The 23,010-nt window shown below is 42.5% G+C and overlaps 1 protein-coding gene across 4 annotated transcripts in view; it reads left to right on the forward strand.

The window, feature by feature from the left end:
- Positions 1-7,346: 7,346 nt before the first annotated feature.
- abca2 (ATP-binding cassette, sub-family A (ABC1), member 2) overlaps positions 7,347-23,010 on the forward strand; it is a 460,895-nt gene continuing 445,231 nt past the window's right edge. For all 4 annotated transcript variants that reach the window (XM_043719911.1, XM_043719914.1, XM_043719915.1 and 1 more), the window contains exon 1: positions 7,347-7,378. In XM_043719911.1, the coding sequence (XP_043575846.1) occupies positions 7,367-7,378 (12 nt within the window). In that variant the 5' untranslated portion in view covers positions 7,347-7,366. The remainder of the gene's footprint in view (positions 7,379-23,010) is intronic.

Consider the following 23,010-nt stretch of genomic DNA (forward strand, 5'->3'; position numbering starts at 1 on the left):
TAGTTCCTTGAAAGTGGAGTCGCAGGTAGACAGGATAGTGAAGAAGGCGTTTGGTATGCTTTCCTTTATTGGTCAGAGTATTGAGTATAGGAGTTGGGAGGTCATGTTGTGGCTGTACAGGACATTGGTTAGGCCACTGTTGGAATATTGCGTGTAAATTCTGGCCTTCCTATCGGAAAGATGTTGTGAAACTTGAAAAGGTTCAGAAAAGATTTACAAGGATGTTGCCAGGGTTGGAGGATTTGAACGGGAGAGGTTGAACACGCTGGGGCTGTTTTCCCTGGAGCAATGGAGGCTGAGGGGTGACCTTATAGAAGTTTATAAAATCTTGAGGGGCATGGATAGGATAAATAGACAAAATCTTTTCCCTGGGGTGGGGAGTCCAGAACTAGAGGGCATAGGTTTAGGGTGAGAGGGGAAAGATATGAAAGAGATCTGAGGGGCATTTTTTCACAGAGGGTGGTACGTGTATGGAATGAGCTGCCAGAGGAAGTGGTGGAGGCTTGTACAATTGCAACATTTAAGAGGCATTTGGATGGGTATATGAATAGGAAGGGAGACACGTGCTGGATGCTGGCAGGTGGGACTAGATTGGATTGGGATATCTGGTTGGCATGGACATGTTGGACTGAAGGTGCTGTGCTGTACATCTCTATGACTCTAATTCCCACACTGGCTGAAGGTACCACGAGGGACTCTCCTCAATGTCTCCCCACACCTTGCTTGTGGTGACCCTCAGGTTAAACGGTCACCAGTCATTTCTTTTTTTTGAGTGTGGCACTATGGTGACTTTACCCTGTAGTGATTTCGGGCTGTTGTCATGCAGTGGAAGTGTCCATACCTCTCTCTGAGCTGGGAAGCCTGGGCTCTAGTCCCACCTGTTCCTGAACAGGTTGATTAGAAGTTGTCTGCCTTGGTATGCGAAGCTGAGAAGATTGACCTCCAACGACCACAATTATCTTTCTTTTGTGCCAGATATGACTCCAGCTTGTGGACAGTTTCTCCCCCTACTCTTTCCTTCCCTGCCATGATTCCTGTTGACTCCAGTCTTGCTGAACACATGCCTTTTGTACAATTGTCAGAATGTTTCCAGGACCCGCTGTCTTTGCAGTAGCCAAATATTGATATCCAGCTATTTCTTGGCATCGCATGAAGGGAATTAAATTGGGTGAGTACTCATGATGCAGGGGACTGAAGAGGAGGCCAAGATGAATTGTCCACTCAGTAACTCTGGCACAAGATGCTTGCAAATTCTTTAGACTTGCCCTTTGTACTGATGTGCTCAGCTTTTCTGTATTGAAAGAGGGGGATATTTGTTGAGCTTCCTCCTCTTGTTAGTTGTTAAATTGTCCACGAGACTGGTTAGGACCGTAGGGTAAAGATCTGACCTGCTGTAGATCTAGACTCAAATGACATTGGTCTAAGAGGCTAGTGTATCTCTGTCAGCGGCATCTAGCCAATCCACTGTGATTCTTTGGTTACATCAGTAGAAAGAAGTCAGTGTAGTTCAGTGCTTCTGCAACTCTAATTCAAGGCTTGAAAATTGCCAAGGCCCTATATTGTGAATTTGGAATTGGCTTGGGGAGGTTTGAGAGGCTGGTGGTGGGGAGGCAAAGTGTTTAATATGAAACCGTTTTTAACAATCTACCTATTCGCTAGCTTATTTGGGAGCTGGGCCTGGGCCTCAAAGATTGTTCAGTTAAGTCGCAGCCACCATGAAAATTGCACAACAATTTCAAGGGCCTTACGAGAAGCTTCATGGCAACCATCGTTGATAACCTCAAAATCCCATCTTGTGAACTTATCTGGGGTGTGCAAGTCCACTCGGCAGCCCCCCTGTAGAAGGCGTCTGAGCACACTTGAAGAGAATGTGTAAGCATTACTGAGACTTTAGACGTTACGCCTCCCAGCAAATCGCAGTAAAGAGCTGACAGTAGAAAACACAAAAATATTGCTGCTGCATGCAGTGGTGACTTCAACTCCCGGGGAACATATTTGGCTTCTGCCTCCTATCTTGCCAAGAGTGCAGGGTGTACAAGACATTTTCATTACCTTGAGGTCGCTTTCGTCTTTAAAACAGTTTGATCATGTCAGCATTGGAGTGCAGTGATTCAAAGAGAACTGTTTTGTGGTATTCACTCTGTCCGCTTAGCTCTGATTTATGGTACCTGCAATGCATCATTCACACACAGGCCCATAAATATTGTGTGAGGACAGAGAATATAACTGAGCTTCATGTCTTTAAAAACTCAGTAGTTTTATTTCAGATGTTGTGCCTTTGTGGGAGGCAGGGAGGTGAGCATAAGACAGGCTATGCATCTTTTAATGAAAATCCAAACCTGAAAATTACAAAATGTGTTCAGTGATGGCTAGTCTACTTGATAGAACCATTCATCTGAGACCTTTTTACTATGGTGGAGGAACTATGGGGTGGCTGTGTAATCAGGCATGATTGATATCCTTTTATGTTCAACTGGTAACTCGTATCAGATCTCATATTAATCCTAAGTTTAGGGACGTTTCAAGTGACAAATGAAATGAAGCCATTTACAGCTATACATGTCTTGGGTGCCCTGAATAATTTGTGTGAACTGCTGAAGCAGAAGGGTTGAAGTAGTGGAAGAATGCCGAAATAAGTTGCTCCCCTTACTGACTGCCATTTGGATGCAAGTTTGAACCATTGGAAACTTGGATCCCACTTCAACTTGAATGCAGTAAGACACTTGTTTTGATGGGGCCTTTCTGTAGAATCTGCTTTCCCCTTCCTCTCCCTTTTAACTACACTTTGTCCAAACTAGTAGCTGATACATCACTGCCAGATAGTTCCGTCTGCTGAGTAAACAAGTTCTTTTTTTAAAACTTAACGCAAAAAATGTGCTATGTAATTTCCTCATTGACCAGATGACCATCTCTGGGTGATGTGTGTGTGGTAAAGCTCATGTTGCCATCTCTGGTTGGAAGTATCCTTGTATATTTGGTTGTATGAATGTGGCTCACCTCCACATTCCTACCGTTGGCTCGCCGTTATATCACACTGTCTTATGCCAATTGGAAAGTTAACAGATATTTCATTATTGTACTCTACAACCAACTGATAACACTGTTGCTCCAGCTCTGGTCTCTTACATGTTCCTGATTTATTTGGTGACTATGCCATTAGGCACCCTCCCTAAACCTCACTACCTCTCTCTCCCCCATCAAGATCTTTCTCTCTGGCCAAATTCACCTCTCCTGGTGTCACTTCATGAGGCCCAGTATCAAAGTTTGTTTTTGTGTTTCCGTGCAATGCCTTAGACCACTTTGCTACATTAAAGACACTATATAAATGCAAAGTTAAAAATCACACAACACCAGGCTATAGTCCAACAGATTTAATTGGAAGCACTAGCTTTCGGAGCACTGCTCCTTCATCGGGTAGTTGAAGGAGGGTCGCTCCGAAAGCCAGTGCTTCCAATTAAATCTGTTGGACTATAGCCTGGTGTTGTGTGATTTTTAACTTTGCATTTATATAATGTCTTTTTTTTTCTCTCTGATTACCTTCACTGGGCCAAGTCGTTCTCCTTGACCTCTGTTCATTTTTCCCTTCTTATTTCTCAAGCAGTTGAGAGTTATTAGTCAGTGTAAAAAATGCTATACATTTTCATTTTGTTCATGTTTTTCTTACAATGGTATCTCTCTGGAATTGTGAGCACAGCTGAATCACATTCAGCTGATGTACTCAGTCGACCCTAGCCTGTGTATTTGTTTTATTGAAACTATCATTGTCTCAAAAGGAGTCTGGTGTGTTCAGCATGAAGAGTTTGTTTTTAATGTTTGTACACCCTGGTCCTGCAGTATAACTGCAGCGATGAGTTAGTAGGAGCAGGAGCCAATCAGCCCATCAATCCTGCCTCACCACTCATTTAGATAATGACTGATCATTTACTTCAATACTTTCCTATACATTCTCCGCATTGCTTGGTTTCATTAGCATTTAAACAATTAGCATTGACTCCATCCACACTTCTTGGTGCCTCTGGGAGGCAGCCAACTTAATCAAAGAACCCTCCCACCCTGGTCACAATCTCTTCCAGTCTCTGGGTTCGATGAGATTTACCAGGATGTTGCCAGGTATGGAAGGTTTGTGTTATAAGGAAAGGCTGGGACTTTTTCTGCTGGAGCAGAGGAGGTTGAGAAGTGGCCTTATAGAATTTTCAAAGAAATCATGAGGGGCACATTTTGGCGTTAATGGTGGGTGTCTTCTCCCTAGGATGGGGGATTTCAAGATGAGGGGGCACATTGTTTAGGTGAGAGGAGGGAGAATTTAATGGGGGTAAAATCTTTTTCACACAGAGTGGTGTGTGGAATGAACTTCCTGAGGAAGTGGTGGATGTAGGCTCAATTACATCATTTAAAATGAAATTAGTACATGAATAGGAAAGGCTTGGAGGCCAGGAGCAGGCAGGTGGGACTAGTTTAGCCTGGGATCACGTTTGGCATGGACGAGTTGGACCGAAGGGTCTATTCTGTGCTATGTGACTCTGATTTTACTATCGGGCAGAAGATACAACAGCTTAAACACCCGTACCAACAGATTCAGGAACAGCTTCTTCCCTGCTGTTATTAGACTTCTGAATAGACATCTCAAATTTACTGTTGATCTCACTCTGTGTACCCTCTCTGAAGCAGTAACATTCTATACTTTGCTCTGTTCTATTCCCTGGAGCACTTTTGTTTGACGTGATCTGCCTGTACTGCACATAAAACAACATTTTTCATTGTACTCCGGTGCATGTGACAATAATAAGTCAAATCAAAATCATCTATCAATTTGAAAATGCTTAATGATTGAGCTTCTATAGCCCTCTGTACCCTGAAGCTGAGAAGTACGATCTTACCTGACAGACTTTAATGTACCCTTTAAAAAGGTTCTATTTGATTACAGGACCAAACCATGGCTGGTAAGACAAATGGAACCATTTCAGGATGTCAGAAAGAAATCTTATTTTCTGGCTGAGCATGTTTACCTTTTTTGAAGGGGAAATGTGGACGGTGTGGAAAGAGGGTGAAAGAAATGATCGGCAGTCCTCGGTTAATGTTGTTAACTGGTTATAGCTTTGGTGACAGACTCCTGTTGTTCTGTTGCGTAATGGATTATCCAAATCATTTTAAATGTTGCACAGTTAAAGCAGTGATCCTCTATGCATGGACAACACCTAGAAATATTGGTATGCTGCTGAGCATCCCACAGCAATCTCTCTCGCTTTCCCTCGTGCTCTCGCGCTCGCGCTCTCCCACCCCCACCCCCACTCCTCTTCCCCCCCCCCAACTTCTCGTTGCAGAAAATACTTGTTACCAGAATAAAGCTAATAAATAACATGCTTGCAGACCAATAAAACTTGATAAACTCAAATAAACTAATTTCTCAGAATATTGTTGAAATAACTAAGGCAGATTATCTGGGCATCACCTTTTGTTGGGACCTTGTAATGTGTAGACACATTGCTGGTGTGACTGGTGTGTAGGGCAGCACAGTGGTTAGCACTGCTACCTCACAGCGTCAGAGACCCAGGCTCAATTCCCGCCTCAGGCAACTGTCTGTGTGGAGTTTGCACATTCTCCCCGTGTCTGTGTGGGTTTCCTCCGGGTGCTCCGGTTTCCTACCACAATCCAAAAATGTACAGGTTAGTTGAATTGGCCACGCTAAATTGCCCGTAGTGTTAGGTGTAGGGGAACGGATCTGGGTGGGTTGCTCTTCGGTGGGTCGGTGTGGACTTGTTGGGCCAAAGGGCCTGTTTCCACACTGTAAGCAATCTAATCTGAACTCCAGAGGTTGGTATCCTGTCACCCTTACACGTGCATCATACCTGACTCTAGCCTGGCTTCCTCAGAGTAAACAGAACCCCTGACACTCCTGTTTATGTCTGTCACTCAGGGTTGTCTGACTGGGGCTATTAACCTGGTCCAAACAGGGTATTCCTATTCTATGACCATGTTACATTCACTGCAGCTGTGTAAGTCATTGCTGGCATTAGGAAAGTGATGAAGGATACGAAAGAACTATCAGTATTCTGATGCTCTATGACCTCTGGAAGTCCCAGAGTCCTTCAAAACCAATGAAATGCATTTGAAGTGTAGTCACCATTGCAAAGTTGGAAACACCAGCAATGCGTCTACACATTACAAGGTCCCAACAAAAGATGATGCCTAGATAATCTGCCTTAGTTCAACAAGTTGTGGAATTTTAGTTTTGGTTAGGTGTCTATGACTCAGTTATCCCAATATTGACAGACCTATGGAGAACGTATGTCTGTAAGACAACGTATCTGTTCAGAGTTTCTTGATTATAATCATATTTGGACAATGACTTATCAGAACCACGTTACAATCCAGATTTGTGAGCAATTCTGTATTTTACATTTTTGTTTTGAGTGAAAGTCCTGAAGTTTACAAATAGCCATATTATACTTCTGATCCGCTGTGCATGAATCTATCACTTGGACAGGTAATTAGATACAAATAAATTAAAGGAGCATCAAGTAAGTCATGTTTTCAAATTTCAGAGATCCAAACGCTGTGTCAGGGCAGTCATGTTCTAAGGAATATGCTCTGGTTTCCTTTGAAGACTAACTGAGAAAAATTAACCATGCAAGCTACCCAAATCAATGGAAAATAGCTAAAAAAAACTAAGTCAACTGCTAGTTGTGTAGATTCCCTACAGTTTGGAAACGGGCCCTTCGGCCCAACAGATCCACACTGACCCTCTGAAGAGTAACCTACCCAAACCCCTTTTCTCTTTGACTAATGCGTCTAATTGACAATTTAAGCATGGCCAATTCCCCTAACCTGCACATCTTTGGACTGTGGGAGGAAACCGGAGCACCCGGAGGAAACCCACGCAGATACGGGGAGAATGTGCAAACTCCATACAGACAGTCACCTGAGGTTGGAATCGAACCCGGGACCCTGGTGCTGTGAGGTAACGGTGCAACAGTGCTAACCACTGAGCCACCATTACCAGATACAAATTGCTGCAGTGGAATACTTGATTTTCAATGAGATTAATGGAAGACTTTTAAAAAAGCCGAGCTGGGAAAGTGCAGCTATTTCTACTTTGCTGAGTGTTTGAAGGGAGATACACCAATTTTGAAGATTTCCTGCCAAGATTCAATTTCCCCTAGGGCAGAATAATGGGGTGGTGAGAAGCTATTTGTTGTGTTGAGGTTTGTAAACTTCATTGAGGTGTATGAGATATGTATATTTGATGTAAATATATGGAGCACTTACACAGTCGCATATTAAAATTACATCTCTTATTTGGAAAAAAATGTTCATTTCTGTTCTTCCCCTTATCTTCCGCAGACCTCTGAAGCTGACTGCTGGGGTCATGGTGACTTGGGTTGGTTTTTTTTCTTCTTCCCCTTTTACTCTTCATAGTTTATCTTCTGTTTTTTTTCTTCCCTCAATGTTTCTGTCCCTTTCACTCTCCTTCCCTTTTGCATTTCCTTCATCCTTTCCACTTCTTTATGTACCTTGCTTTCATTCCGCCCCCATCTCCACATCTATCTAGGGGCCTCTTATTCTTCCGTCTAGTTGTGTCTCCCCTCCTTCAACCTTCCCAAGAAGATATTCACTGTTTCTGCGATCAGGATAGTAGGGCAAAAACAGCTTTGACAATCCTGGCCTAGGGAGGAAGGAATGGGTTGCTCTCTCGTCTTTTGGGTGACTGCATGAACTATGACTGTGTGCTACTTGCATCAAATTAGCTGACAGCACTTGCTGTTTACCTCTCAAGATCGAGCACCCAGAAGTGATTATCTTGGGAACTGAACAAATAATTCTCCAGTGTAGTTTGACACTTTCGGAACAGGAGAAAGAAAGTCAGTGATAAATCCCAAACAACTTCATTTGAATTTGGATAAACGGGGGGGTATTGCATTTTAGTAAAACAAACGAGCAGGATTTTTCAGAATTCAAAGTTGGGCCTTGGGTAGTGCTGTCGAACAGAGAGACTTACGGGTTCAGATACATAATACAAGATTTTGCCATGTACAGAGTGATTAAGAAGGTGTTTAGCATGTTTGCTTTCATTGCTCAGACCTTTAATATAGGAGTCTAGCCCTTCATCAGGAAGGGCTTTTGCCTGAAATGTCGATTTTCCTGCTCCTCAGATGCTGCCTGACCTGCTGTGCTTTTCCAGCTCCACTCTAACCTAGACTCTGGTTTCCAGCATCTGCAGTCCTCACTTTTGCCTTTAATATAGGAGTTGAGATGTCATGTCGATGTTATGCAAGACATCCGTGAGGCCTTTTCTGAAGTACTTGTACAGTTCTGATCACCCTGTGACAGCAAAGATATTATTAAGCTGAAGAGCTTTCAGAAACATTTACCAGGTCGTTGGGGTTTGAGGAGGACTTGAGTTCTCAGGACTTTTTTCACTGGAGCGCAGTAGGTAGAGGTGTGACTTTCTTATTGAGGTTTATAAAATCATGAGGGACAGCTGAGGTGAATTGCAGGAGAATTTTCCCTAGGGTGAGGGATTTCAAGACGAGAGAGCATATTTTTATGAAAAAAGACACTGGCAATTTTTTTTTCGTGTGTGGGATGAACTTCCAGAGGAAGTAGTGAATACGGTACAGTTACAATGTTTAAAAGACATTTAGATAAGTACATGAATAAGAAATGTTTGGATGAATATGGACCAAGTGCAGGCAGGTGGGACTAGTTTAGTTTTGGATTATGTTGGAATGGAGTGGTTGGACCAAAGAGTCTGTTTCTGTGCTGTACCACTCTGACCTTTGAATGTGGTATCTTGGGGAAAAAAAAAATATAGCCACAAAAGAGAGACAACTTTGAACTGCAAACAAACATAAAGCAATTTTGTCCCACCCAAAGATCACCGCGTTTCTGTGACATTTTATAGATGCCACGTTTAACAGTACAAATTGCATCTGCAAGCAATTTAATTTTTTTGATTTTCAGTTTTGTAGATTTGACCTGAAAGAAGTTGAACTTCTGTAATAGGTCATCAGGAAGTGACTGTTGCTTGATACTTTATGATTTATTACAATTAAAACATGTAGGACCCAACCCTGCCACCGGACTCAGACGGTGCAAAGTCTTTTTACTTGACACTATACGTAAGACGTCGAGGTGTACTAGGCTCTTTCAAACATTCCTTTCACTGCTTTGGCAAGGTTCCTGTTTAATACGATGGGGTGGAGAGGGGGAATAGACAAAGAAAGAACTTTGTAGTAATCTTCCATCTTTTTGTGCTTCCAATTAGCAACTACATGCTGAGCAAATAGTTCCATCCTGGTCCTTAGGGTATGAAATGGATTTGCCTGAGAGTGTGGAGGAGGCTTGTTCATTTGAGGCATTCCAACAGGACATTGGATGAGTATTAGGATAAAAAATGCATCGTTGAAAAGCAGGAGATTGGCAATAGGTAATGCTGCTCATTTAATGAGACACTGCAGACCCAATGGGATTGCATGGTCTCCTTCAACACCAGAATAAACTTGATTCTGTTCTAAGCACCATTTCTAAATCCAAAGAAAGCCATGTGCAAATGTAATAGATTAACCTACAATTCCTCTCACCACCAACCACAAAATGTCTGCCTTGTTACTTCAGTTTATTGTACATGACATGCTTTTGAGATGTTTTGAAAAGTTTTAATGAGTCACTTTATAAATATAAATCTCTCTCGTTTTTGCAGTTCCTATGCAGAAACATTGTTTCATTTACTGTCAAAACCTAATGTGGAAAAAGGCCAGAGGTCACTGGAATCATAGAAATTAAGAGCTTAGAACGAGCTAATTCTGCCTTTTTGGAAAAGAATCACACATTGACTTATATACCTGCATTTTCTCTGCAACCCTCGTAAGTTTCGCATCCTCAGGTACTTGACCCACTCCCTATTAAAATTATTTCTGAATTCAGCTCTCGGCAGCTTTTCAAGACTGTGTTCCAGATCCTGACAACTCGGAGTGCACAGCGTTTGTGTCTTCCCTCTAGATCTGTACCAAAGAATTTGCATCCATGACGTGCACTGTTGACTCAATCCATAGACGAAACGATTGTTTCTGTTTTTACACTTAGCCTTGCTAACCTCTACTAAATTACTTCTTAACCTTCTTGTGTTGATGTAGTTGTTTCAAACTCTCAGGAGAGAAAGCCACAGTGTACAAATCATTAACCAGGATTGTTGTCCAGTTCTATTTCAGATGCACAAAGCATGGCATTTGGGATTTATTTCATTGATACATTTCACTTGCATACCTTCCAATTCATGGAAAGTGGAGGGGATTCTAGTGTAAAAGACCATGAATTATTGACTTCAATTCTTATGCAATAATTTAGTTCTTGAAATGCTTGCAATAATTTTCAATCTGAGCATATACCAGGATTTACAAGCTGCCTTGATAATGGAAATTTTGTATTAAATCATCCTTTTCTTTCCTATAATGTTTTTGCTGTCCCTCACAATCACCTCTGAATCACAAAGCTGCTGAGTTCAAGATCTACTTGATGTTTATCCTTATTCACAGTCTGTGTAATGCTATCACTTGGTGGCCTATTCTCTCAACTCACCTGTTCTGTCATTTTTGTCTGTTGAATGCTGGAAAATTGAAATGTTGGTCAGTCAGGAATATTTACAATCCCAGCTCATGTCTCCATGAATTCAGTAAATCCAATTCAATTTGATGGATACACAATTTAGATTAGATTCCCTACATTGTGGAAACAGGCCCTTCGGCCCAACCAGTCCACACCGACCCACCGAAGCGTAACCCAACCAGACCCATTCTCCTACATTTACCCCTTCACCTAACACTACAGGCAATTTAGCACGGCCAGTTCACCTAACCTGCACATTTTTTTTTGGATTGTGGGAGGAAACCGGAGAACCCGGAGGAAACCCACGCGGGGAGAATATGCAAACACCACACAGAGAGTCACCTGAGGTGGGAATTGAACCCGGGTCTCTGGCGCTGCGAGGCAGCAGTGCTAACCACTGTGCCACCGTGCCGCCCACTAATGTTAGTTGGATTTTGAAGTGGAACAGTATGAAAGACATTGGATTAGAACATACGACATATTTGTAAAAATATTTTGGAAAATATAAGGAATGTAACATTGTTTTTTCTACTGGAATTCACATTGATCACTGGGTCAGGTCCATTGAAAATCTATATAATGAGCTGAAGATCCAACAAATGTTAAAAGAATGATCCATTAATTTTAGTGTTGTCAGCTGAGGGAGCAGTGTTGGCTTGTGTTGTAAGAGAATACCCTGCTCTCTTTTGATTAGTGCCCTAGGAACAGCTTCACAATCTTATCTTGAATGTTTTTAAGGCAAAGAAAGAGAGGTTTTTGAACAGTAAAGGAATTCAGGGTTATTGTGAGCAGGCAGCTAAGTGGCGCTGGGTCCCTGAAAAGATCAGCCATGATCTTATTGAATGGTGGAGCAGGCTCTTCGGGTCAGGTGGCCTACTCCTCCTAGTTCTTATGTTCATCTGAACAAGCGAGGGTCACTGAAGTCGAAACATTAACTCTGCTTTCTGTCTACAAATGCTGCCAGACCTGCTGAGTTTTTGCAGCAACTCCTGCTGCTTGTTTCCGATTCCCAATATCTGAAGTTCTTCTTATTTTATTGTCTTGGTCAATGTTGTGTTGGAATCATGAAACCCTCCAACAATGCTGCAGTTCCTCAGTCTGCCTGAAGGGGAGCTGAGATCTTGGTTTAACCACTTGAACGTATCAGGCCAGATTATATGTTGAAGAGTTCAATGAGACTGGAACCCACAATGTTCTGTCCATTGGAACCTACGCAATAAAAGTGAATGGAATCAAAATGATTCTATTGGGATACAATACATTAGAACAAGCATGGGGGGATTTGTTCATTGAAATCTTATTCTTGGAAAATGAATAGGAATAGATTTTGGTCAGGAATTTGACTGTGCACGTGAAGTTGAATGAGTTAGCAAGTTAAAGTCCTCTTTTGTGGAAATGTATTGCAAAGGTTTTGGTCAATATGGCTTGTGCATAATGATGGTAATTAGAAGTGGTTTGGCATATTCCATTTGGGTGCTAAGTATTTTGTGTGGTTGTGTGCTGTAATGTAATCTTGTGCAGTTGCTGAATCTGGGAAGATAATTGGAAATATCAAAATGCAGCACAGTGTACTTTGTGATCAGAAACAAATGTTGGTGCACAAAAGGCAAGGTGTATTTACTGATGCAGTGCTCGAGCAGATTGAATTACATTGCTACTAACCAAGCCCATTGTTTTCAGAGCTTCACACCTCCCCCCTCACTTCCCTCCAAGGCCCCAAGGGATACTTCCATATCCGCCACAAATTCACTTGCACCTCCACACACATCATCTAATGCATCCGCTGCACCCGATGTAGTCTCCTCTATATTGGGGAGACAGGCCGCCTACTTGCGGAACGTTTCAGAGAACACCTCTGGGACATCCGCACCAATCAACCCAACCACCCCGTAGCCCAACACTTTAACTCCCCCTCCCACTCCACCAAGGACATGCAGGTCCTTGGACTCCTCCATTGCCAGACCATGGCAACACGATAGTTGGAGGAAGAGCACCTCATCTTCTGCCTGGGAACCCTCCAACCACAAGGGATGAACTCCAGATTTCTCCAGTTTCCTCATTTCCCCTCCCCCCACCTTGTCTCAGTCAAATCCCTCGAACTCAGCACCGCCTTCCTAACCTGCAATCTTCTTCCTGACCTCTCTGCCCCCACCCCAGTCCGGCCTATCACCCTCACCTTGACCTCCCTCCACCTATCGCATTTCCAACACCCCACCCCCAAGTCCCTCCTCCCTACCTTTTATCTTAGCCTGCTGGACACACTTTCCTCATTCCTGAAGAAGGGCTTATGCCCGAAACGTCGATTCCCCTGTTCCTTGGATGCTGCCTGACCTGCTGCGCTTTTCCAGCAACACATTTTCAGCTCTAAGTCTTTGTTTAACTGACCTGATAGCTCCTCCTGTGGGTCAGTGCCAACGTTTGTTTTTATAGTACTACCTTAGGATGCTGTGTTATGTTAAGGCACCATAGAAATGTAAGGTGGTTGTCCTGCTAAGCGTCAAGTTGTGTCACATTCAGAACTGGCCAACATTTGGGTGAATTGATGGTCTGTCATTTGTGGAGGTAGTGGCTCAGTTGAGATGATCAATTAAAAGCAACAGAAAACATTAAAACATATCGCCCTGAGCACACTTTTGCTCATAGTAACTTGGTACCAAGCCTGGTGACAACACTAAGATGGCTATATATTTTATTTCACAGTGTGACTGAACACCTCTGATGGAGTGTGCATGAGTCGTTTTGTTAAGGTGACCATGACTGATGCGTCTAACCTTCCGTCCACATTTTCAACCATTCATTTGCCAAGACTGTACTGACACATACATGTTCATTATTGCATAAGCTTTTCTGCAAGATTTTACCCAGTTCATCAGTCATTGTTCCCTTCCGAGTAAAGTGTAGTAACCTGACTGGAAAGAGTTAGAACAATCCAGAAATTTGAAAGAAATTGCTTATTAGCTCTGATTTACAAATCCCGTTTGACAGAAGTGATTAGGATAGACTGACTTTGTAACACGTCCAGCTTTTCTGTTGCATTTTAGAAAAAGATTAAATAACAGGTACATTTTCTTTCATAATTTTCTTCTCCCCCTGAACCTTCTCAATTGGGAAGGCAAACATGGAAATGAAACTGATAATTTCCTTGTCTCTTAACAAATGAAATGGTGAACAATGAAACTGTATTCGATTTGCAAACTTCTTTCACTTTGGATTGGGCAAACCTCCCAAATCGTGATGAGATGGAACATGGCAGGGACAAAAAAGATAATGATTTGGAGGTGCTGGTGTTGGACTGGGGTGGATAAAGCTAAAAATCACACAACACCAGTTTATACTCCAACAGGTTTATTTGGAAGCACTAGCTTTCGGAGCGCCGCTCCTTCATCAGGTCATTGTGGAGAATAAAATTGTAAGACCCAGAATTTATAGCAAAAGTTTACAGTGTGATGTAACTGAAATGATATATTGAAAAAGATCTGGATTGTATATTGAAATTGTCTTTTTCAATATATCATTTCAGTTACATCACACTGTAAATGCTTGCTGTAAATTCTGTGTCTTACGACCTTATACTCCACAACCACCCGATGCAGCAGCAGTGCTCCGAAAGCTAGTGCTTCCATATAAACCTGTTGGACTAAAATCAGGTGTTGTGTGATTTTTTTTTTAACAAAAATGTAAATGATCTTTCATGAATCTTTGGAATCTTAAAGTTCTGCTTTAGATCTGCAGAACAATTCCCTCATTGTATCCACTGTGAATTGGGCAACTGTTCTGCAGTAAACAATAATGTTTTTAATTCTGTATCTCCCTCCCATGGAAGCCGGCTTTAATACCGTAAACACGCCTATAATTGTGTATGAGTCAGCCCCCGACTTTGCCTAAAAATCTAAACCTCTTCTACTTACTCCTCTACTCAGACTTATCTTGATGCCAACCTACCCATCGAAAGGTCACTACTCAGCTCCTCCTGTCTGCACAGAATGATTTTTAAAAAACCTTTTTTGTGCTAGTTTTGGAGTGGTGGAGTTAACAATAACAGTCTCTGATTTAAAATCTTTCTGATTAGCTGATACTTATGCAGTGACTCAATAGGAGAGGGTGGCTTTAGCAACTTGAAAAAAATGCTGACGTTAGTCAACTCCCAACTGTTTGGTTTGAAATTGTCTCAATGAGACATTGGTGAGGCCACTTTTGAAATATTGTTTTCAGTTCTGGTCTGCCTGCTCGAGGAAAGATGTTAAACCTGAAAGGATTCAAAAAAGATTTCCAAGGATGTTGGAGGGTTTGAACTAAAGGGAGAAGCTATTTTCCCCGGGAGCCTCGGAGGCTGAGGGGTGACCTTTATAGAAGTTTATAAAATCACAAGGGGCATGGATAAAGTGAATAGCCAAGGTCTTTTTCACAGGGTAGGGGAGTCCAAAACTAGAGTGCATTGGTTTAAGGTGAGAGGGGAAAGATTTAAAAAGGACCTAAGGGGCAACTTGTTCCCGCAGAGGGTGGTGCGTGTATGGGATGAGCTGCCAGAGGAAGTGGTGGAAGCTGGTACATCTGGATGGGTATATGACTAGGAAGGGTTTGGAGGGATTATGGGCCATGTGCTGGCAAACGGGAGTAGATTAAGTGAGGATATCTGGTCAGCACGGAAGAGCTGGACCGCAGGGACCGTTTCCATGCTGAGCATCTCTATGACCCATATATAACAAGTGTAAATGATAGATTTTTCGTAGCATTATGAAATATTTGAGATAGATAAGCAGCTGTTCGCAAATAGAAACTGCCTTGATTCACAATTTAGAAATCTTTAGCTAGGGACATAATGAAAAGTGCTGATGTTGTGGTACATTGTTCCTAATCCCCAGCACAATGAGCATGTACTGTTCATCTTCACATTCCAACTCTACTTGTGGTTATATTTGTTGATCTGTACTGAGGAGCACTTCCTTCTCCATGCTCTTTCCGCCCACCCCCAGACACAGACAGACATGCGCACACACTGATACAGAGACACACACACACACACGTAATCTGTTCAATCATGTTGTGATTATAAATTATGGATTGCCTCTTAAAATGTTTCTGTTTGATTTTGCAGAACGAAGGGTTACATTATTTGAAAAGATGTTATGTAAGGATTTAAAAATTAACTCTTAGTTCTGATCCCAGCGCTGCCTCTGCATTCAAAGCCTTTAGGAAATGGCAGAACAGTATTGGTAGACACGTAGGAGCCTGGAAGAATACAGCCAGCCAGGCAGCATCAAGAGGTGGAGAAGTCAGCATTTCGGGTATAACCCTTCTTCAGGGTTAGTATTGGAAGGAGGCCAGGAGGCAATTTCTGAGACAGAAACAAGCACTGGAGAGACTCTGCAAATTTGTCAGGGTCTGTGGAGTGAAAAATAGATTTAAAGGTTCGCATCCAGTAACTAGCAATGTTTGTCTTTCTACTGAACCACTTTGACGATGAGACTGAAAGACACCGGAGTGGAGGGAAGTATCTTACAATATCAAAGGACCAGTTACACTTGTGTGAATGGCCTTTAGTACCATCTCTGAAGAGCACCATTCTTCTTTTCCAGAACAGTGATGATTTCAGATGTTGATCTGTTCATAAATGTGCGTATTTACATTGAAATTAATCTTTTAAGCAGAGAGCTCACTTTCAGTTTCAATTCTGAAGGCTAACATAACATTTCAAACCTCACCCTGTCTTCTCTCCTCATTAATATTGATGCAGCTTCCTCGCAAACACTGACCTAACACTTTAAATATGTTTGAGCCTATTATTGTGACAGAATATTCATTGTGCTTCACAGGTGTGTATGAAACAAATTTGGACACCGTGGTATTAGGACAGATGACCAAAAACTTGGTGAAAGACAGATGATGTAAGAAATCTCTTGAAGGAGAAGAGGCGTGAAGGAGTTGGGGGATTTGGAAGATGAAATTCCAGAGTCTATGGCTTGGGTAGCTGAAAGCAGTCACCACTGGTGGCCTAAATCAACTCGAGTGCACGCCATGCCTGAAATGAAGCGATCTAAGTTCTTGACGATTATAGAGATGGGGAGGGTCAAGTCTGTGTAGTTATTAGGGATGTGGAATAAACAGCCTTTGTGTTAGAATATGATGTAGGCGCTGCATGGTATCAGATTGGACATTGAGATTGTAACCATTCTGTTTCAAACTCAGACAGCAACCAAAGGTTGGGATGGAGTGGCTTAGTGGGACAGAATTGAGGAATGGAGCTTTGGCTAGGGACTGAAGAGAATAGTTTGGGGTTTCCCAAAATGCAGTTGTTGGACGTGTTTGCTCACCTGATATTGGATACTGCAGTTACTACATGACAAGTTAGGGGCAGATCAGTTAGGGGCTGAGGTGGACCTTCTTGCCATCACCGTGGACAGCAGAACCTGATCTGCTAATGCTAAGGATATGAATGGAAGGGATCTAAGAGTTGGTCTTTGGGGGAATCCAGAGGTGCCTGAAAACGATGAGAAATCATGATAGGAGATTCTAGCTGCGTCTGGGCAGAGAATAAAACCAAATGAAGAAAGTCTCAATCAACTGAACACCAAGAGGAGAGGCAGTGGAGGAGGATGTGGGTGATCATACTAAAGGTTGCAGACCGGTTGAAAAGGATGGGGAGGAGGATGGTGTCGTGACTACAGATTGATAGGTTGTCATTTCTGCTTTTGTTAAGGGTGGTCTCAGGGTTGAGGGAAGAATGGCAATCTGACTGGAAAGGTTCAGGCATCAAGTTGCCAAAGAGACACGGACAGATTTGGGACTTTTGTTTGGGGCTGGGCAAAAAGTAGTGTCCTTGCCATGATGCCCATATCCCAGGAAAGAATGAATAAAAATAAATGGAGTTTCTGCCCTCCCAGTCAAGGTGGGAGAGAGAAACTAGTTCAAAATAGAATTTCCTGGGAAGAGAGTGCCAAAATTAGCAACATTTTTACAGGTAGAGGTTTTATTTGGTCGTCTTTTGATTAACATAAATAGCTGATCCATAACCTATTTTGTATTTGGTTTTGGGGGCAGGAGTAGTTAAAGTTAATTGTCAGTAATATAATTTCACAACCAACATCAGATGTTCCTGTTCTTCTGTTTCTTTATCACTTTTTCTTTCAACAAGTGAGATCTTTATGTCAGGACGTAGTCTTTAATTGTTACTGTTGGTCTTCTTGCTGAGAACACCTTCTGATGGTAGAAGATTAGCAGCTAACTACAAGATAAAATGAAGCCACTCTGAATTTCTCACTGCTTTCACAAGGTGATTAAACTTCAGGAGGTGGGAGGGGGTGAAATTGCATGCTGGAATCTAATTGTATTTATATGGTGTCAACCCTGAAGACTAGATAGCTGCGGTAGTAATTGGCCAGTATACTGGGGTAGCTCCCCTGCTTTGAAATAGGGCTGTGGAATCTTTTGTGCCCGTCTGCGCAAACAGATGCATTTCATTTCAACATTTCACCAACAAAACAGCACCTCAGACAGTGCGGGACTCCCCCAGTACTCCAATTGGAGCAACCAGATAGATTTTTGGGACTCCAGCCTGGAACCTTGTATCTCTAAGGCAAGGATGCTATCAACAGAGCAACAGCTGGTTTCCAGAATAAAAACAGGGAATGTTAGTTGTTCTTGCCAATGTCTGTGTTGTGACCAGGCTAATGAGACATATTATACTTTTGTCAGACCGTTCAATCATTCAGTTCTGGAGAAAGAAAGTGGGATTGTTTCTGTCTGTTGTGGGATTTATGAATGTCCTCAGAGCTTCAAAATGGTATCTTGAGATATAGAATGCTTCTACTTTCGTGGTAAATCTTACAGGACTGCAATCCTGACTTGTCAGAGATTTACCTTAACTGCGAGAGATTGTCGGGGAATGAGTGAGGGTGGTGAATAGAGCTGTGTCAGGAGTGTTGTGTTGCAGTTGGGAGGATACACTCACTGACCTTGACCACTCTTGAAAGGTCACGAACCTTCTCATCCCACTGCATTCGGTTTGTTGGGCTTCACTGCAGGCATTGACCTCTCCAGTCATCCCCCTCCCCATTGTCTTTTGAATGTATTTCATAAAAGTCTTGTAGATTCAGCTCCTTGCGCTCTCCTGCAGTTTCTAAAATACAGCGGGCCCTCTCTCTGTCTCTCTCTATCGTGTGACTTTCTGCATGGCCTCCTACACCTAGTCCAGCTATAGTGCACCTCCCCTTAAAGGAGGTCAGGCTTGATTTAAATGGTGTCACATAGCTTTCAATGCTGGCCACTACTGATGCTGATATGTCCAGTCAAGTGACAGCGCAGTAAGTGCTGGTTGGGCAGCTCTTGACATTTGACCCCTATCTTTTTAAGTCAGAAGACATAGCTCATATCTGAGCAGGTTAGTTAGAGATATCTAGGTGCTGCTTGAACATGGGAAAAATCCTTGAAGATGTGAATGTGAAGTGAGCATTACTGCATTGCAGTTAATGAGATAATCAGACATTGCTATCTCCATACCTGTTAGAATCATACACCATGGAAACAGACTCTTTGGTTGGCATGGACTAGTGTGACGATAGTCCCAAACTAAACTAGTCCCACTTGTCTGCATTTGGCCCAGATCCCTCCAAACATTTCTGATTCACGTACTTATCTAAATGTCTTTTGAACATTGTAACTGTACCCACATCCTCCACTTCCGCTGGAAGTTCATCCCACACATTCACTACTCTATATTTTAAAAAGAAAATTGCCCCCTTGGGTGTTATCCAGCCTACTGGTTTATATCCACAGCCATGAATAGACAATTGCTCATCCATAGGGATTTCAGAACATCTCAGGATGGGTTAACTTGGTTTGTTACTTGCAACTGGACCAGTGAAAATAAAGCCTCGCAGCACAATTCTGAAGTAAAAACAGCAATTGCTGGTGAAATGCAGCAGGTCTGACAGAAATCAAAGTTAATGCTTTGTAGCTGGTGATTCTTGAGTACAATTCTGAATTTAGTGTTTGTAGATTTTGGATGCAGACATAGCATGTAAGCAGGTAGCTAGGCCCTGGATTCTGTTGCTCTTTTCCTGTTATTTTTTTTCCAAGAAAAAGAGTTCCAGTCATCACCATGGACAACTGTTCAGGAAACTGAGAGTGCATGGGGAGTCATAATTTGAGATGTGACCTGAAGGTATGGGCTATCCTGAGATTTTCCTTTTGCCAGTGTATTGTCAGAACTTAGGCCAAATATGTCTTAATCAGCATTGAGAAACTATTATCCGTTTTGCTGATATGCAATCTGAATCATCTGTTTGATTCTCAAGATGCTAATAAAGCTTAAATCAATTCAGTTCAAATTTTGTGGCAGAGGATTTAGGAGCCAACCCAATTAATAAAAAATTAACTGAACCAAGAAATTCAAAGGTTGTCCTCCTTTCTGCACAGCACAACAGAATCCTTGTCTTCATACTGCCTTTAAGGCATGGTATGTTGAAGGTTGAAAAGATAGGGGTTTAGCATGGCCAATCCACCTAGCCTGCATGTCTTTGGACTGTGGGAGGAAACTGGAGCACCTGGAGGAAACCCACGTAGACATGGGGAGAATGTACAAACTCCACACAGATGTTGCTCGAGGCTGGAATTGAACTCTAGTCCCTGGTGCTGTGAGGCAGTAGTGCTAACCACTGAGCCAGTGTGCCACCCAATGGCATTGATGGGTTCATTCCAATTTTCTGTTAGCTTGTGGTTCATGAAAAGTTACTTTTTAGGTGGGACATTAATTCAAAGTTCTGTTGTCATGGCATCTTTTCATTCAAAACGGACAATCTTCTGGCATATAAACAAGAGAGGACCCTATGTCCTAGTTAATGTTTATCCCTTGATCATCGTAACTAAAACAAATAATATAGTCATGAAAAACATAGGAAATAGGACCGAGGCTATTCAGCCTTTCGAGCCTGTTCTATCATCGAATGTTATTGAGGCTGATTATTCAACTCCGTACCCTGTACCTGATTTCTCTGTGTACCCTTTGACCCCTTTAACCCTTAGAACAATAACTTGTTCCCTCATGAAGAGTTAAAAATCACACAACACCAAGTTATAATCCAACAGGTTTATTTGGAAGCACTAGCTTTCAGAGCACAGTTCCTTTATCAGCTACCCGATGAAGGAGCGCCACTTCGAAAGCTGGTGATTCCAAGTAAACCTGTTGGATTATAAACTGGTGCTGTGTGATTTTTAACTTTGTACACCCCAGTCCAACACTGGCACCTCCACTTCTTGAAAAAGTTCAATGTTTTGTCCTTAACTACTTATAGAGTCATACAGCATGGAAACAGATCTTTCTGTCTAACTAGTCCATGCCAAGCTGAAGTAGTCCTGCCTGCCTGTTGTGTTTGGCCTATATCTCTCCAAACCTTTCCTATTCATGTACTTATCCAAATGTCTTTTAAATTTTGTAATTATGCCTGCATCCACCATTTCTAGCAGTTCATTCCACGTACTAATCACTCTCCACCTTATGCATGCCCCTCATGATTTTATAAGCCTCTATGAGGTCACCCCCTCAATATGACAGTGTTGATTATGGGAGCTTGCTGTGCACAATTGGCATCAGCGCTCTAGAAGTACCGCACCACATCAAGCACTAAGTACAAGGTGTGTCCATCAATGCTGTGTCCAGAGACCTGCAAGTCAGTTGAACAAACCCAAGCTACTTATTGTGAAACAGGGTGGGCTAGTACATCTGTCAAACTGCTATCATGCGGAACAGTAATGGAAACTAGCCTTGCTTTACTGTGCCGATGGGAATTATAGCAACATAAACAAACATTTTGTTTTGTCATCCAAAGTCACTAAATTGCTGAGCAAATCTAATTGTTGCAGAATTGCACATCCTTCAGCCTGGCTAAATTCTGTTACTTGGCACAACTGGGGCAATAAATTGTGAATATCTCAGCTCCGCCTTGGAGTGAAAAATAAAATATTTGCTTAAAATGTAGTTTGAAATTAAATTTCAGATTTGAGCAGTAATTGTGTGCAGCAAGTCTCCATCAAAAGAAAGCTACTTGAAATCTCCCAGTGCAGAGCGCACAGGGTAAACTCTTCACTCAGGCTGTATTCTGCTTGGTCAGACTTGGTTCTTGGCCGCAAGTTGAGTTTGTAACCCTTTGTGTAATAATCTTTAAACCAAATTGTAGTTCTTGCTTTTGCAGCTTGTCAGCTCTGTTAAGGGTGTTAGAATGTGGCTGGAAGAAGAGGGATAAAGTAAGAATTAAGGGGTGTCAATTTAAAATGAAGACAAGGAGGAATTTCTTTGAGGCTTGCAATGCAGGATTGAAGGGTGGAATGGCCTACTCCTGCATCTGTTTTCTATATTTCTATGAATGCAGGCAGGTGAGACTAGTCTTGTTCGGGAACATGGTCACATTAGATTGGGCGGACTGAAGGGTCTGTTTCAATGCTGTATGACTCTATGACTGATCAAGAATCCATGGTAATGGGAGGAAAGCAAGAGAGTGGGCATGAGGAATGTTGGGTCAGCGATGATCCTGTTGAATAGCAGAGAGGCTGGAGGGGCTGAATGGCCCGCTCCTCTTTCTGAAACCTGATCCATCTCTGACTCCTTCTCTCCCCCCCCCCCTCCAATCCCCTTCCTTGACATCTCTGTTTCCATTTTTGGGGATAAGATGGCCACTCATATCTGTTGCAAACCCACTGATTCCTACAGTTACCTGTTTATACCTCACACCTTACTCCCTGTAAAGATTCCATCCCATTCTCCCAATTTCCCAGTCTCCATCATATCTGTTCTAATGATGCCACTTTCTGCAGGGGAGGCCTTGGAAGTGTCCACTGTTTTCCTCAACTGAGGATTCCCCGTTACCGTGATTGGCCAGGTTCTCAGTCGTGAGTGATTCATCTCCTGCACTTCTGCCCTCACCCTTCTCTTCTCTCTTGCAACAATGATAGGGTTCCCCTGCTCCTCACATATTGCCCCACCAGCCTCCACATCCAAAGGATCATTAGCCTCCATTTCCATCACCTCCATTGGGATGCTGCTGGACATATCTTCCACTCCCCGGTCTTGTCAGAATTCCGCAGGGACCATTCCCCATGGGGCATCCTGCCAGCCCCAGTGTAAATACCATTTTATTCCTAGTTGCTAACAGTTCTGATAAAGAGTCACCAAACTTGAAATATTAACTCTGCTTTCTCTCCGCGGATGCACCCAGACCTGCTGAGTTTCTCCAGCAATTTGTTTTTGTTTGATATCCAGAATCTTTTGTTTTACTGCTGTTCCTCTTTCTTATGATCTAAAAACCCTGAATATTTCCTACATTCCTACAGCAGATTTATTCGCAAACTTCTCCATAGACTGTAAAGAACTTGGAGATACCCCATGGCTGTGAAAAGTACATTGTACACGCAGGTCTT

Source organism: Chiloscyllium plagiosum, chromosome 30, assembly GCF_004010195.1.
Source record: "Chiloscyllium plagiosum isolate BGI_BamShark_2017 chromosome 30, ASM401019v2, whole genome shotgun sequence".
In the NCBI taxonomy this organism is placed as follows: domain Eukaryota; kingdom Metazoa; phylum Chordata; class Chondrichthyes; order Orectolobiformes; family Hemiscylliidae; genus Chiloscyllium; species Chiloscyllium plagiosum.